At 41.6% G+C, this 13,119-nt stretch overlaps 2 protein-coding genes and 1 long non-coding RNA gene across 6 annotated transcripts in view; 1 reads left to right on the forward strand and 2 right to left on the reverse strand.

Annotated features, from left to right (window-relative positions):
* The window catches only part of LOC110499967 (tubby-related protein 3), a 34,309-nt gene extending 30,800 nt beyond the window's left edge, over window positions 1-3,509 (forward strand). For 3 of the 4 annotated variants that reach the window (XM_021577043.2, XM_021577047.2, XM_021577046.2), the window contains one exon: window positions 111-3,509. In XM_021577043.2, the coding sequence (XP_021432718.2) occupies window positions 111-244 (134 nt within the window). In that variant the 3' untranslated portion in view covers window positions 245-3,509. The remainder of the gene's footprint in view (window positions 1-110) is intronic. The other variant, XM_021577044.2, reaches the window with a different exon arrangement.
* A 4,521-nt stretch (window positions 3,510-8,030) lies between these two features.
* Window positions 8,031-10,627, reverse strand: LOC110499970 (tripartite motif-containing protein 35). The gene is made up of 6 exons (XM_021577052.2): window positions 10,528-10,627; window positions 9,824-10,269; window positions 9,524-9,619; window positions 9,189-9,442; window positions 8,981-9,102; window positions 8,031-8,799 (listed from the first exon to the last, which is right to left on the reverse strand). Exons 2-6 carry the CDS (start codon window positions 10,238-10,240, stop codon window positions 8,255-8,257), a joined length of 1,434 nt encoding a protein of 477 aa, XP_021432727.1. The 5' UTR covers window positions 10,241-10,269; window positions 10,528-10,627; the 3' UTR covers window positions 8,031-8,254.
* A 642-nt stretch (window positions 10,628-11,269) lies between these two features.
* Window positions 11,270-12,842, reverse strand: LOC118942908. The gene is made up of 3 exons (XR_005038555.1): window positions 12,713-12,842; window positions 12,209-12,336; window positions 11,270-12,024 (listed from the first exon to the last, which is right to left on the reverse strand). It is a non-coding gene; the product is annotated as an uncharacterized LOC118942908 (long non-coding RNA).
* Between the last annotated feature and the right edge of the window lie 277 nt (window positions 12,843-13,119).

Here is a 13,119-nt window from a genome sequence, read left to right on the forward strand (position 1 = left end):
TCTCTTGCTCTTTTTCACATTCTCTATTTCCCACTCTCTCACTCCCTCTCCTTGAGTAGAATGGAATAATGATTTCACATTATTGAGTCATCTCTTCTCTCTTCCCTCAGCGGACTACATCGTAATGCAGTTTGGCAGAGTGGCCGAGGACGTATTCACCTTAGACTACAACTACCCCATGTGTGCCCTGCAAGCCTTCGCCATTGGCCTGTCCAGTTTCGACAGCAAACTGGCCTGCGAGTGACCAACCCCATCACGACTCCTAACTCGCCATTCCCTCCATGGCCTTTTCAACCCCCCCCCCCCCTCCTCCAGGACAACGCCAACTCCACAACACCGCCCCTCCACCTCCCCCTCACAGGATTCAGCGCCTTCCTTGTACAGCTCACCAACAGTCTGCCACTATGAAAATAATCATGAATTATGACCTCTCACCCGTACGTGGTACATCCAATCATGGCACACAAATCACGCTGACTTGGAGAGCGGATGAAGAGAGTGGGTGTGTGAAAGAGAGGACTAAAGCAAGTAGATTTGGGTGGAGGATATAGGATTTTCCTTATCGGCAGAAAAATGAAATTACCGTCCGCAAAGGGAAACTTGTCAAATCATCAAGGCGCCTTTGTTTTCATTTGTATTTATCTGTAGTTCTGTTTCATTGAGTTTGTATTGCTTTTTGTTGCTTTAGCTGTTGTATATTGGTGATTTTATGTGTATTGAAATTGGTTGAAAGGGAAAAATGACACCAAGCATCATAGACCAAACTGTCGTGGGTACTCCCTGTTAGGGACAGGACTTCTAACACAGACTAGACCAGGTCACAGGAGATGGTGTCTTTGATTTATATCAGATTTGAATGTTTTATAGGCCTCAAAACATGTCTGATGAACTTATGAGTTTGTTCGTTTTTAGCAGATGTTTTTAAAGTTGCCTTTAATGTTGGTTCCAAGTGTCATTTTACTCCCATTTTACATTCTGTTGCCTTCTACAATCACTGTTGTGCGATTCTTTTGACGAACTCTGGAAACTTTATGGTCTATATCCTAAAATTGACCTCACTGTCTTCAAATGGTCACGTGGCTTTGGTTTCCAGACATTTAGCAGCATCAAGATGTTCAATAAGTCTAACGTTAATAGCAGCATCAAGATGTTCAATAAGTCTAACGTTAATAAAAAAGGGTTGACATCGTTTTTCTTCCTCTTGAAGATGAATTTCTCGTAATCACATTTATTTGCCTGCATATCAGAAAGTCTTGAAGTCATGCATGTCCATCCAATGTGTCCTCATCTTGTTTCCTTGTTTTAAAAAAACACGTTAGTAAAAGTATCTCAGTAGCATTCTGAGGAGTTTGGAAGGGAACATTTCTTACTGCAATTCCTTTGTACATGTCATTTTGTGATGTCTTAGCCCCATGTCAAGTTAAAACCACACGGGAAAGTCAATAGAGTTGCCCAGCAAGCACGATTAAAGGATTTCACTATAGTTTTATATAAGATATATCTTAATGTTTGGACATACGGCTCATTTTCAAATATCATGAAATATCAGTCTAAATGTCATTTCAATGTGTGGAATACATAAGTTGGAATCCAAACAATAGAGGAATATTCCGTTTGGATTCCAAGTGACAACGGTCGCCCTGTACTCAGTCTACATTATATGCCAAACTTATCTACCCATGTTAAATGATACCAGATTGAATAATAACACATTTTATTTGTACTGTAACTGGAAGTGTTACTCTGTTCAGCAGACTACACTTGTACTGTACCATGAGGTCATTGAGAACCCACTGGGCAAGAACTGGTTGAATCCACAATGTTTCTACGTCATTTCAACCCCAACATTTGAGGTGATGACCCTGAATCAACGTGGAACACTGATTGGATTTGCAAAAGGGATTTTTTTTTAACCCAACCTTTAAATCCAATGACTGGGTCAAATGTTTTGTTGATTTCACGTTGAATTCACGACTCAACCAAATGTAAATCAAAACTAGATGTTGAACTGACGTCTGTGCCCCGTGGGAAATTACTTTTGGGGCGACATTTAAGGTGCAAAATAGTTCAAATATGTGCAAAAAATATATTTAAAGGTGATAAATAAAAAGTCATTTAAGTAGAGTTTTTAGTACACTGAAAAATGAATAAATAGTGGCCTTTTTTACAACGCTCGTTGCTGAAGAAAAGTTTAAAATTACATCACAATGCCAAATTATTACTTTTACAGTATTTTTTTGCACAGGTTTGAACTATTTTGCTTTGATTGAAGTTTCAGCTGGATGGATATGCTATAGAGATGCTTCTGTCCAGTAGTGTGATTCTTGTTCTTGGAGGATGAGGAACATTCCTGGGGTAGCCTGCAGGATGCATTTGATTCCTGGCCACTGATTATGTGTGACAGTGTCGGGAAACAAAGTTAATTCACAAGATGTACCGTTAGAAAGAGGGAAAGGGTTTGTTTGTACAAAATATATAAAAGAGAAATATACAGTTTTACTACAAGATACTTAAGGGGAATTGCATTCCATTCATAACTTAACTTTCTGACGATTTTGGGGGAATTGAATTTCAGAAATATGACTGTAAATAGAATAAATGAAGATATTGTAAAGTGAACAAGACTCCCCTTGTAAGTTTAAGTAATGAATGTATTCAGTAAAAAACATTTATTTGCACCCTTTCTAATTCTCTACTTTTGCATATTTTTTTATACTAAATGTTATCAGATCTTCAACCAAAACCTAATATTAGATAAAGGGAACCTGAGTGAACAAATAACACAATTACATACTTATATAATTTATTTAATAAACAAAGTTATGCAACATCCAATGCCCCTGTGGGAAAAAGTGTCCCCTTAAGCTCAATTACTGGTTGTGCCAGTTAGCTACAATGACTCCAACCAAACGCTTCCTGTAGTTGTTGATCAGTCTCTCACGTCACTGTGGAGGAATTTTGGCCTTCTTGCATGCACAACTGGTTTAACTCTGACAATTGAGATTAGGTCCTGACTTTGACTAGACCATTCCAAAACTTCAAATTGGTTGCCTTTTAGCAATTTATTTTTGCTTTTTTTATCTAATATTGGGTTTTGGTTGAAGATCTGATAACATTCAGTATCAAAAATAGAAAGGTGGCAAAAACTTTTTCACAGCACGACTGTATAAACTTCCATTCATAGGCCAGGTTGTAGCAACCTCATGATGGGTACAGGGAGAATGTTAGTATCATGTAGTAGCCTAAACCTATCGGTGTTACATTCAACTGGGTGAATGGAATATGAATGACAGTTATCCAATATTCTGTAATAGAAATAAGGCCATGCTTGTTTTAAAAAAATAATAATGTCCTCCCTAATCATAAACGGAACCGACTGCCCCTGATGTATTCAGTAAACCCATTTATTTTCAATAACATGTTGAAAGCAACATCTAGAACTTTACAGTTATTTTTTCTATATGACCAAGTGTTACAATTGCTTTGATTATTAAAACATTTAGAAAATATATCAAACTTGTTTTCGTGTTACATTTATAATTCCATTTTAAAATGGGACTTTGTAGAAACTTACTGTAAAAACGGTAATTGTAAAACTTCATAAAACACATTTTTTCTAAAAACATTCCAAGTCTTTGGAAGGCTTTGAACATTATCCTTTGACCTGGATACACAAACATTTTGTTTGATGCAGTTTTGACTGATCTATTCTTAATGCTGTCTTTCACCTTATTGCAAGGTGCTGCATTACGGTCTGGTGTGGAATGAACATCCAGTGAACAACAACAGTTACCGTCACAGGCAGCAACACAAGCTCTCCCAGGGTAAACCTACTCATTGACGTCCACCACTAGCAGTTCTTTGTATTTGATCAGGTAGTAGGGGTAGCACTAGCACCGGTCAAAAACTACAAAGATGGTGGAGTTGACCAGCTGGTCCATACAGGTGTCGTATAGGTTGTAGTCCTCCTTCGTGGATCTGACTGGTGGCGGCCAGCGGTATTTGCACTTGCCCGCGCTCACCTATCCCACCAGCACCTTGGCCAGGAACATGTGACGCACCCCAGCGTCAGGTGACACCGCAGCGAATGTGTTGGAGTAGGAGGCGTCGCGGGCGAAGTAGGAGCCGTAGCCGTACACGAACCCGTTGGCTCCCGAGACGCGCGGGTCAAAGTTGTTGTGGCAGATGTCCTCAATGAAGTCCCCGACGGTCCCGTGGAACAGGTGCCTGTCCAGAGCCCCGTCTTCCTTGGTGTCGCCGAGCTTCCGTATGTGCTCCTTGTACCTACAACACAAACAATGCCACCTAATGTATGTATTCATCTTAAATTAAATTCAATCGGTTTTTATCAGTATTACATTTATTCATTGTCAAATGGAGCAGGAAAATAAAAAGCCTTCATCTCCTTTGGATAACCTGATCAAAACAATTATATTGATCTGTTGTGTGATGTAATGTCGCACCATGTTATCTATCTTTTCCCTGTCCTTTATCCCATTCCCACATGACGGTCAGATACAGTAGAGGAGGAAAATGAATGGCTATTCTCACAAGAATACATTTCAAAGAGGGCCAGAGGGAGTCCCCATCCACACCTTTGGAACTTGTCCCAGTGGAGGACATTCTGGATCTGGTGGAGGCTGACTATCTCCACCCGGGTCTCTGACAGGGTCTTGTGGAACAGGCTGTAGACCTTCTGGAAGGCCTGGGTGCTGGCCGGCACATCCACCATGCTGTAGTCTTGATATGAGGCGGAGCTAGGGGTCCACACTGGGGGGTACCAGGTGCTGAACTCCCCCCGGGGGTCTACACTGAAGTTGGCTCGGTGGATGTGCCGGCCAGACCATCCAGCAGGATACCTGTCCTATACAAGACAAGTAGATGGTTGTTTTAGTGAATGTAGTTGATGTTATTATTGATGAACTAGAACTAATATGGTGTGATTCCAGCATCATGAGTAGGACACTAAGAAATGCTCTACCACCTGACCTATGACATTAACCTGCAGTTCATTCAATCATTTTACTGGTGACACTACAGCTTCTTTCAAACACATTTCAACATAATGAACACATGGTTAGTCGTGGTTAGTCATTTTACAGGTCAGGAGTATCTTTCTAGCCCCTCCCACACAGATGCGTCCCCTTCAGGGTCTAAATGCCAACAGGTGGCTTGAGATGACACTATCAACCTTTTGGTGCTGTAGGACAGAACTACTGGTTTGAAAAATAGTGGAGAATTTCTCCTGGCCCCAATTATGAGTAACACTACATGACTAAAAGTATGTGGACACCCCTTCGAACCTGACAGAGCTTGAAGAATTTTTTTAACAATAATGTGCAAATATTGTACAATCCAGGTGGGAAAAGCTCTTAAAGACTTGTCCAGAAAGACTCACAGCTGTAATTTGCTGCCAAAGATGATTCTAACATGTATTGACTCTTATGTGAATACTTACAGTTGAAGTCAGAAGTTTACGTCCACTTAGGTTGGAGTCATTATAACTTATTTTTCAACCACTCCACAAATTTCTTGTTAACAAACTATAGTTTTGGCAAGTCGGTTAGGACATCTACTTTGTGCATGACACAAGTACTTTTTCTAACAATTGTTTACAGACAGATTATTTCACTTATAACTCACTGTATCACAATTCCAGTGGGTCAGAAGTTTACATACACTAAATTGACTGTGCCTTTAAACAGCTTGGAAAATTCCAGAAAATTATGTCATGGCTTTAGAAGCTTCTGACGGACTTACTGACATCATTTGAGTCAATTGGAGGTGTACCTGTGGATGTATTTCAAGGCCTACCTTCAAACTCAGTGCCTCTTTGCTTGACATCATTGGAAAATCAAAGGAAATCAGAGAAATTTTAAACCTCCACAAGTCTAGTTCATCCTTGGGAGCAATTTCCAAACGGTACCATGTTCATCTTTACAAACAATAGTATGCAAGTATAAACACCATGGGACCACGCAGCCATCATACCACTCAGGAAGGAGACTCGTTCTGTCTCCTAGAGATTAATGTACTTTGGTGCAAAAAGTGCAAATCAATCGCAGAACAACAGCAAAGGACCTTGTGAAGATGCTGGAGGAAACAAGTACAAAAGTATCTATATCCACAGTAAAACAGTAAAAACGCACCTAAGTATCATATCGTGAGGTACCTGCTAATTCCCAGCTCTAATCAGTACTGACACATGGAAAAAAAACATTAAGAATTATGGTGTAGTAGCAAGTAGCGCTACGTTAAAAAAGACAGGCATCAAATCCTTGATGTCATCTCTGGCACTTCCCTGTGTGTGTGTGTGTGTGTGTGTGTGTGTGTGTGTGTGTGTGTGTGTGTGTGTGTGTGTGTATAGGTGAGTCTCAGTTCCTGTATTTTTCTTCTTCTTCATATACTCTGTAAATGCACAATATTTTATACATGGACAAACTATTGTGTAATTAAAATTCAGCAGTACTCATGGAGCTATGAGGAACAACAAGCATGTACATCTCAGATTTTGAGGACTGATGGACAGTGTTTTATGATTAACATCTACTACCTGTACTACTCACCCTTCCTTGACTCCAATCTCCTCCCGGTTGACATTGCAGTAGGCCCTCTATAGATTAACCTGGGCGCGGTGGGTGAAGTCTACCCATGGGTGACTGTTGACCCACCACAGCTGCTAGTGGAAGGGGTATGGCGTGTGGTGCTGCTTGCAGTTTCTCCCCGTCCTGCAGAAGTAAGTGAGAAAGTGGTCGCAGATCTGTATGTCGTCGGAGGTGTTTGTGTGGAAGGTCAGACTGACTGCCGTCTTTGATGGACCAGGGGGCTGATTAGTGCTAATGGCTTGGGTTTGGGCTGGGGTGGTCGGCTGGTGGACAGGCTGTGGCTGGGGGATGATGACAGACGGGGAAAATGAGAGAGGTGGTTTTGACTGGGCCTGGTGTCATGTTCTGGGGCTTGTGAGGTGAGATGGTGACTGCTCCAGGTTGAGGAAAGAGGGTGCTTTGAGGAAAGGTGAGGAGCACACTGGCTGTGATTTTGGTTGGGGTCATTTGCTGTGGTAGAGGTTGGATGATCATTTGGGTCTGGCTGAGGATGGGTCTGACGACATCTGGATGATCCTGGTGGTGTTGCTGCTTTTGCCAAGAGAGCAGATAGGCGTATTGCTGGCATTAGTAGTCTGCCCTGACTTGGAGGGGAGAGGAGTGAAGCGGACATTGATACTGTATGGTGTCACAGTCCAGACAATGTCCACTTGTTGGGAGTGCATGGCGTCCCACACTGGCAGACTGGTGTTGGTGTCAGAAGGGACCTCCATGAGCAGTACAGGAGTGAGGAAGCTGACCTTGGGAGACTTCGGACAGGCCTCTGTGATCACGGTTGTAGGTCCCCTCTTCTTCCCTTTGATTGATGAAAGGTCAGTCATCTTCAATATCTTTTGAGGGTAAATAGTTTGTTGGCATAGCATGGTACCCGAAGGACTAAATAAATGTCCCAATCCTATCCTGAGTCAATGACAAAACAAAAGCCTAATAATTTGAAAAGCAACACTCATCACATAACCAAAATCAAATTTGCTGAAATCTAAAAACTTTTATAGAGATATCCTGTAGACATTTAATGAAAAAGGTACCAATTAATACAAATGCTTGAAACTGTCATGTTTCTCCTGTCCTCGAATTTGCTAAATGACTTGCATCACATGACGCATAAACAGAACATGAATTAACTTTTTATCTGTTAACGTGCAGTGTTTCAGGCTTAATGAATCTGTCCACATTTTGCTTTACTCAAAAAAAGTATTGATTGGTGAGTAACTAAATAAGCCATTTAAATTTAAGCCTAAAAAAGATCTGGAAGTCGTCTTCAGACAATATTCTTACAGGATCATTTGTAGATTTCAGGGGATACCATTTGACGGTGTTATTACAGGAATGGTTTAGCCCAACTATTTGAAATTGATGACAACTGCACACAAACACATCTTTGTATTTTCTAATAAAAGAAAGATCACCACAGCAAGTCTGATATAGTCCATTTTTCTTTAGTTTTATTCCACACAGAAAACTAATAACTGATTCCATGCACAATAAAATAATTGTCAACACTTGTCCATTAGAAAATCAAATGTCAGTGTTAATTTAAAGGCAACGAGCGGCAGATATTTAAATATTATTTATCCATTCCATTTTTTCTTATGACAGAAACTCATCAAGAAAGACACTTTTTAGAGACAGAAAATTCCATAACATTCTCAGGTGTGATCTACAGCTTTCACTGAGACCTCTAATGGCTCAATCCTCAGCGGACACTGCTTACAGCCAACCCAGAAATAGGGGAAGACCCTCTCAGAAAAGGTGTGTTTGAAAGTGTAGATCTGCGTGTTGTCAGTTGGGTCAGAGAAGCACACTCTCCCCTTCTCCCAGTCTAGCTGCACTCTGATCCTCCGAGGGCTCTTCTTCAGATTGAGTCGTGTCAGGGGTGAGGTCCCGGCAAAGTACATCTTGTGGTAAAAGTACACGGACAGGTATCCATTCTTCAGTACGGAGGAGACCTTGTCTTTCCTCTGGATGGACTCTTTGGCTACGCCGAGGACCCAGGCACTGTTCTCTCCAACCTCCACGTCCCAGACATGCTTTCCTGAGCTGAAGCCCTCAGAGCCCAGTACGCCTGTGTCAGGGTCAAACCTCTCGGGGTTGTCTGGAAGCTTCCGTTTGTCATCGCTGTCCCTCACACTGGTGAGGTCTTCAGACAGCAGGAGCCAGGGGGCAGCCGTGTTGGGGTCCAGAGTCACTGGCGCTGAGGAGAAAGTACAGCAGTTACCATGATGTAGTGGTTCTCACCACTGTAATTGCTGTGTCAATACACATTAAGAAGCACTTTAAGTGCTTAAAAAGTTACGGTTTCAGTCTATCATGTAACGAAATAGACTAGTCTTGACACCGAGTGATGTTCAACACACTCTGCAGTTAGTACTCACTGTATTTAACAATCCCTTGCATCTTCTCCCACACTTTGTATTGAAGTGAGCCCAGGTACTTGGCCACATCGATGAGTGCTCCCGGGACCATAACTGGGTCCTGCAGTGTGCTAGACTGAGCACTATACAGACAGAAAAACTAGGAGTAGGTACTCATCATGTAATGGTCTGTAGACAGTGAAACCACCAGGGGTTGTAATATACTCACCTTCTCACCGTCTGCTTGCATTTCTGGAGAAAAAAAGTATCCTCCAAAGCCATCTCCTCCTCCATAGCTCTGATTGTGTCAGACAGGGAGGCCAGGGTTCTGTCCATCTCCCTCATACTCTGCCTCAACATCTCACTCTTACTCTCCTCCTCCTCTTTCAGAGCTGCAAGCCTAGCAGCCTCTTCAGCTTGGAGGAAATGGTGGAGCGTCTCAAACTCCTCATGAATCCTCTTTGCCACAAACCGGGCCTGGACCTGAAATGAGACCTTTGTTAGGATTGTGTGTTAACATACGAGATATTTAGATTTAATACTATGGCCAACCACCAACACTACCTGAATGTGTGTCACTGTATTTTCATAGTTTTGCTTCATTTTGTCAAAAGCCTCCGTCTTCTCTTGTAAACAAGTAAGCACAGACTTAATCTCCTCCTTCAAAGAACATTAAAAAGACAATTGGACTAAGAATAAACAAAACATATCAGTTCTACAAAGGCAAATAGTTGCAGAAGGCATAAAACAGATTAGTTCAAACTCCTAGCATTGTCCCCTTTACCTTCATGGTCACCTCTGAACTCATAAAATGCTATCTAGAGAACTCAATTTATAGGGCTGCCTATCAAAACACCAGATTACCTTCATGTCACCTATAGCTTCTCCCACCGGGCAGCACTCATGGTTTTTATGCTTCCTGGAGGTGTGACAGACCAAACAGATGGGCTCCTTGTCCTGCAGACAGAACAGTTTCAGCCTCTCCCCGTGCAGGGAGCACAGCTCACCCAGTTCACACAGCTCCCCTGTAGGTCCAAGTGCTCCACTCTCCTGGATGTAGGAGTCACACAGGTTCTTCAGGGTGAGGCTGGCCACCGGCTCGTCCACAAACTCCCTCCTACAGAGAGGGCAGTCACGGGCCGACCCTTTCCCAGACCAGTACTGCTCTAAGCAGGCTGCACAGAAACTGTGGCTGCACTTGAGGACCACAGGATCCCTGAAAATATCGCAGCACACAGGGCAACAGAGGTCCTTCTCTGGGAGAGAGAATCTGGCAGCCATGCCTTCTTCACACGAAAATGACTCCTCCTCTGGAAGGGAATGTAGGGCAAAGGGACACACAGAGCTCTAGGTATTAGACAAAGCCAGAGCCAGCCCTTGTTTGTGTTCTAGTTAGCTAATGGCCTCTGTAAGGTACAGTATTTACTTAAACTTTATCCAGCTAATTATTTGGGCTCAACAACATACTGTCTGAACTTCAAAATAGCCATACTTACTGCCTAGGTCCTAGGCCAAGTCGATGTTTAGTTTGGGAGTGCTTTAATAGAACAAGTTACAGCGACACTCACCTGCTATCCAAGACACGTCTACAGGAGACAGCGACCAAACACACGTAACTAGCTCCTTGTTTGATCTGCGACGCCAAGACCAGTTTCGACTTCCTTCTTCCTGTTATGGTGTGACACATCATTATGGGGGTGGAGCCAGGCAGACCATTCTTTAACACTTTACCACCAGTTCCACTTCGTGTTCACATTGGTTTAATTATTTGGTGGTACTAGACTGTTACTCCATTGTTTGTGTTTGTCATTGTTGACTTTCTAAAAAAAATATTTATTCATATTAAAAGTCATGTTTCACTAATTAGTTGTCATGCCACGAGCACTACAAATACATCATATAAATCAACGACTATTTGAATGTTAATGTCATAGCCATGGGATGTATTTTCTCCATTGATATTTACATTTTAGTTGTATGCCCACTCGTTGTCTATAGGCCCATTTTACAGTGTGGCATTGAGCAACAGTGGTCTCTACTGTATACCACTGTATACCGGTAGTTGGAGATACCCGTTTAGTGGTGAACATTTGCAATGGTACCAAATTGAAACTTTATTTTATAATGTGTAAATTAATTAAATTAGCTAAACCCACTTAAATAATTAGGAAGGTCCATTCAGTAAATAAAAAAGCACAACATGAAATGCAACAGAAACTTTAAAATTTTATTTAGATAATTGACTGTACTTTACATATTTTACATAATGTAACAACTGCTTTAAACAAGCATTATGTACAAGCATACAAGCATTATGAGGTAGACAGTTGTTACCATACCACATTCCATTGGCATCAATTAGATTACACTACTTATACCCATAGTATGCTTTGTGTTGAGGCAAGTTTTACAGCTATTTACATGGAGCTGGATTCAACTAAAGTTCACACAATGGGGTCCCTCTAGTTGATACACGTTAGTAGATATTTGTCCCCACATATTATAAACCTGGCAACCTGTCTCCACTCATGTTTATATTCTGCCCAAAGTTGGGGCTAACTGACAAAAGGTGCAGTGGGACAAACTGATTTGTACTGTAAAAGTATGGGAACACTTTTTCAGTGAATGTATCATTGAAGGTGTACAGAATAGTGCTCTTAGTGGGATCACAGAATGTCAGCTCCCCTTGGTCACAGTCCAGATGTTCTCTGATCACTCGTGGGCTCTCATCCAGCTTGATCTGGATGCGTGGTTTTACACATACTCTGTGTTTCCCACTAATATACCTGATGCTCCACAATCCGCTCTGAGGCTCCATTTTGAGTGGCTTGTTGCGCACAATTGACTCTTTGGCTACTCCCAGGGTCCAGTTATCACTTTCTCCTACCTCTACATCCCAAAAATGTCTGCCTTTTACTGTGACCTTCAGAACCCAACACTCCCATTTTAAGCCTCTCAGGATTTTCTGGAAGGTTCTGACTCTCCTCGCTGTATGTCACAGTGGTCAGGTCATGAGTCATTATGAGCCTTGCAGACACTGTGTTTTGGATCCATGGTCACCGAAGCTTAAGGGGAAAGTTCATTGTACTTTAATATTGTACTTTAATACTGAAGTGTGTGGGTGTGTTGGGAGATAAAACCATTTCAAATAACTATTGAAAAAATACATTTAATTCCAAAGTAATGTGGCCTTATTTGCTACAGTAAGATAGTCAAGATATTAAAAAACAACATTTGTGAAAAACTTACTATAGTAAATGATCCCAAGCATCTTCTTCCAGACCTTGAATTTCAGAGATCCCACATGCTTGGCTATGTCAATGAATGCTCCTGACACTACCTCAGCATCTGCAGTGTCTGTTGCTGTGGATTCGGCTCTATAGGAATAATTAACATCAGTGCTGTTGTAAATGGAGCGTAACATGTATTTAGTAGGGATGAAATGGGACTTAATTTACAACATACCTATTAAGTATGACCTTGTAATTCTACAAAAACAAGGACATATGTCACTATGTTATGTCAGATGACACTGAGATAATTGAAAAACTCAGAGGAATAAATCATTTACAGTTGTGAAATTATTCACCAGCAATTTCCGACCTGGTTGAGAATTTCAAGGCGTTATACGACATTTGACTGTAGCCTAGCAGTGTGACGCTTGTGTCTTTTGGACGATCAGTTTTTGCAGTGAGTTCATGAGCTCATGTTGGGAATTTACATCTTTGTAATTTAAAAAATCTTTACCCTTACCTGAAGGAATGTGATAGGGTCAACATCCATGTCCTTGATCATCTGAATAGTCTCTATTAGGGTTGAAATCTGCTTGGTCAAAGGCTCAGCTCTTTCTCGCATCACTTGACATTTCTGTTGCACTTCCTTTCTCAGGGCAGCTGTCCTGGCTGTCTCTTCATCTTCCAGGAACTGGTGGTGTCTTAAACTCCTCCCTTATCTGCTCCTCTCCACACTGGGCTTGACCCTAATAGACAAGATTAAACTTGAACACCGCTCAAATGTTTCCATATTTAAAAACACTTTTTTTTTTAATGACAGATACCTGTATATGCTCCTCCCAGGTTGGATGGCACATCCTGGCTGTGTTCATGCTTTCTAATTCCTTCTTCAAAGTGGAACTCACACGCTGGATTTCACTCTAAAGA

Source organism: Oncorhynchus mykiss, chromosome 21 (assembly GCF_013265735.2).
Source record: "Oncorhynchus mykiss isolate Arlee chromosome 21, USDA_OmykA_1.1, whole genome shotgun sequence".
NCBI lineage: Eukaryota > Metazoa > Chordata > Actinopteri > Salmoniformes > Salmonidae > Oncorhynchus > Oncorhynchus mykiss.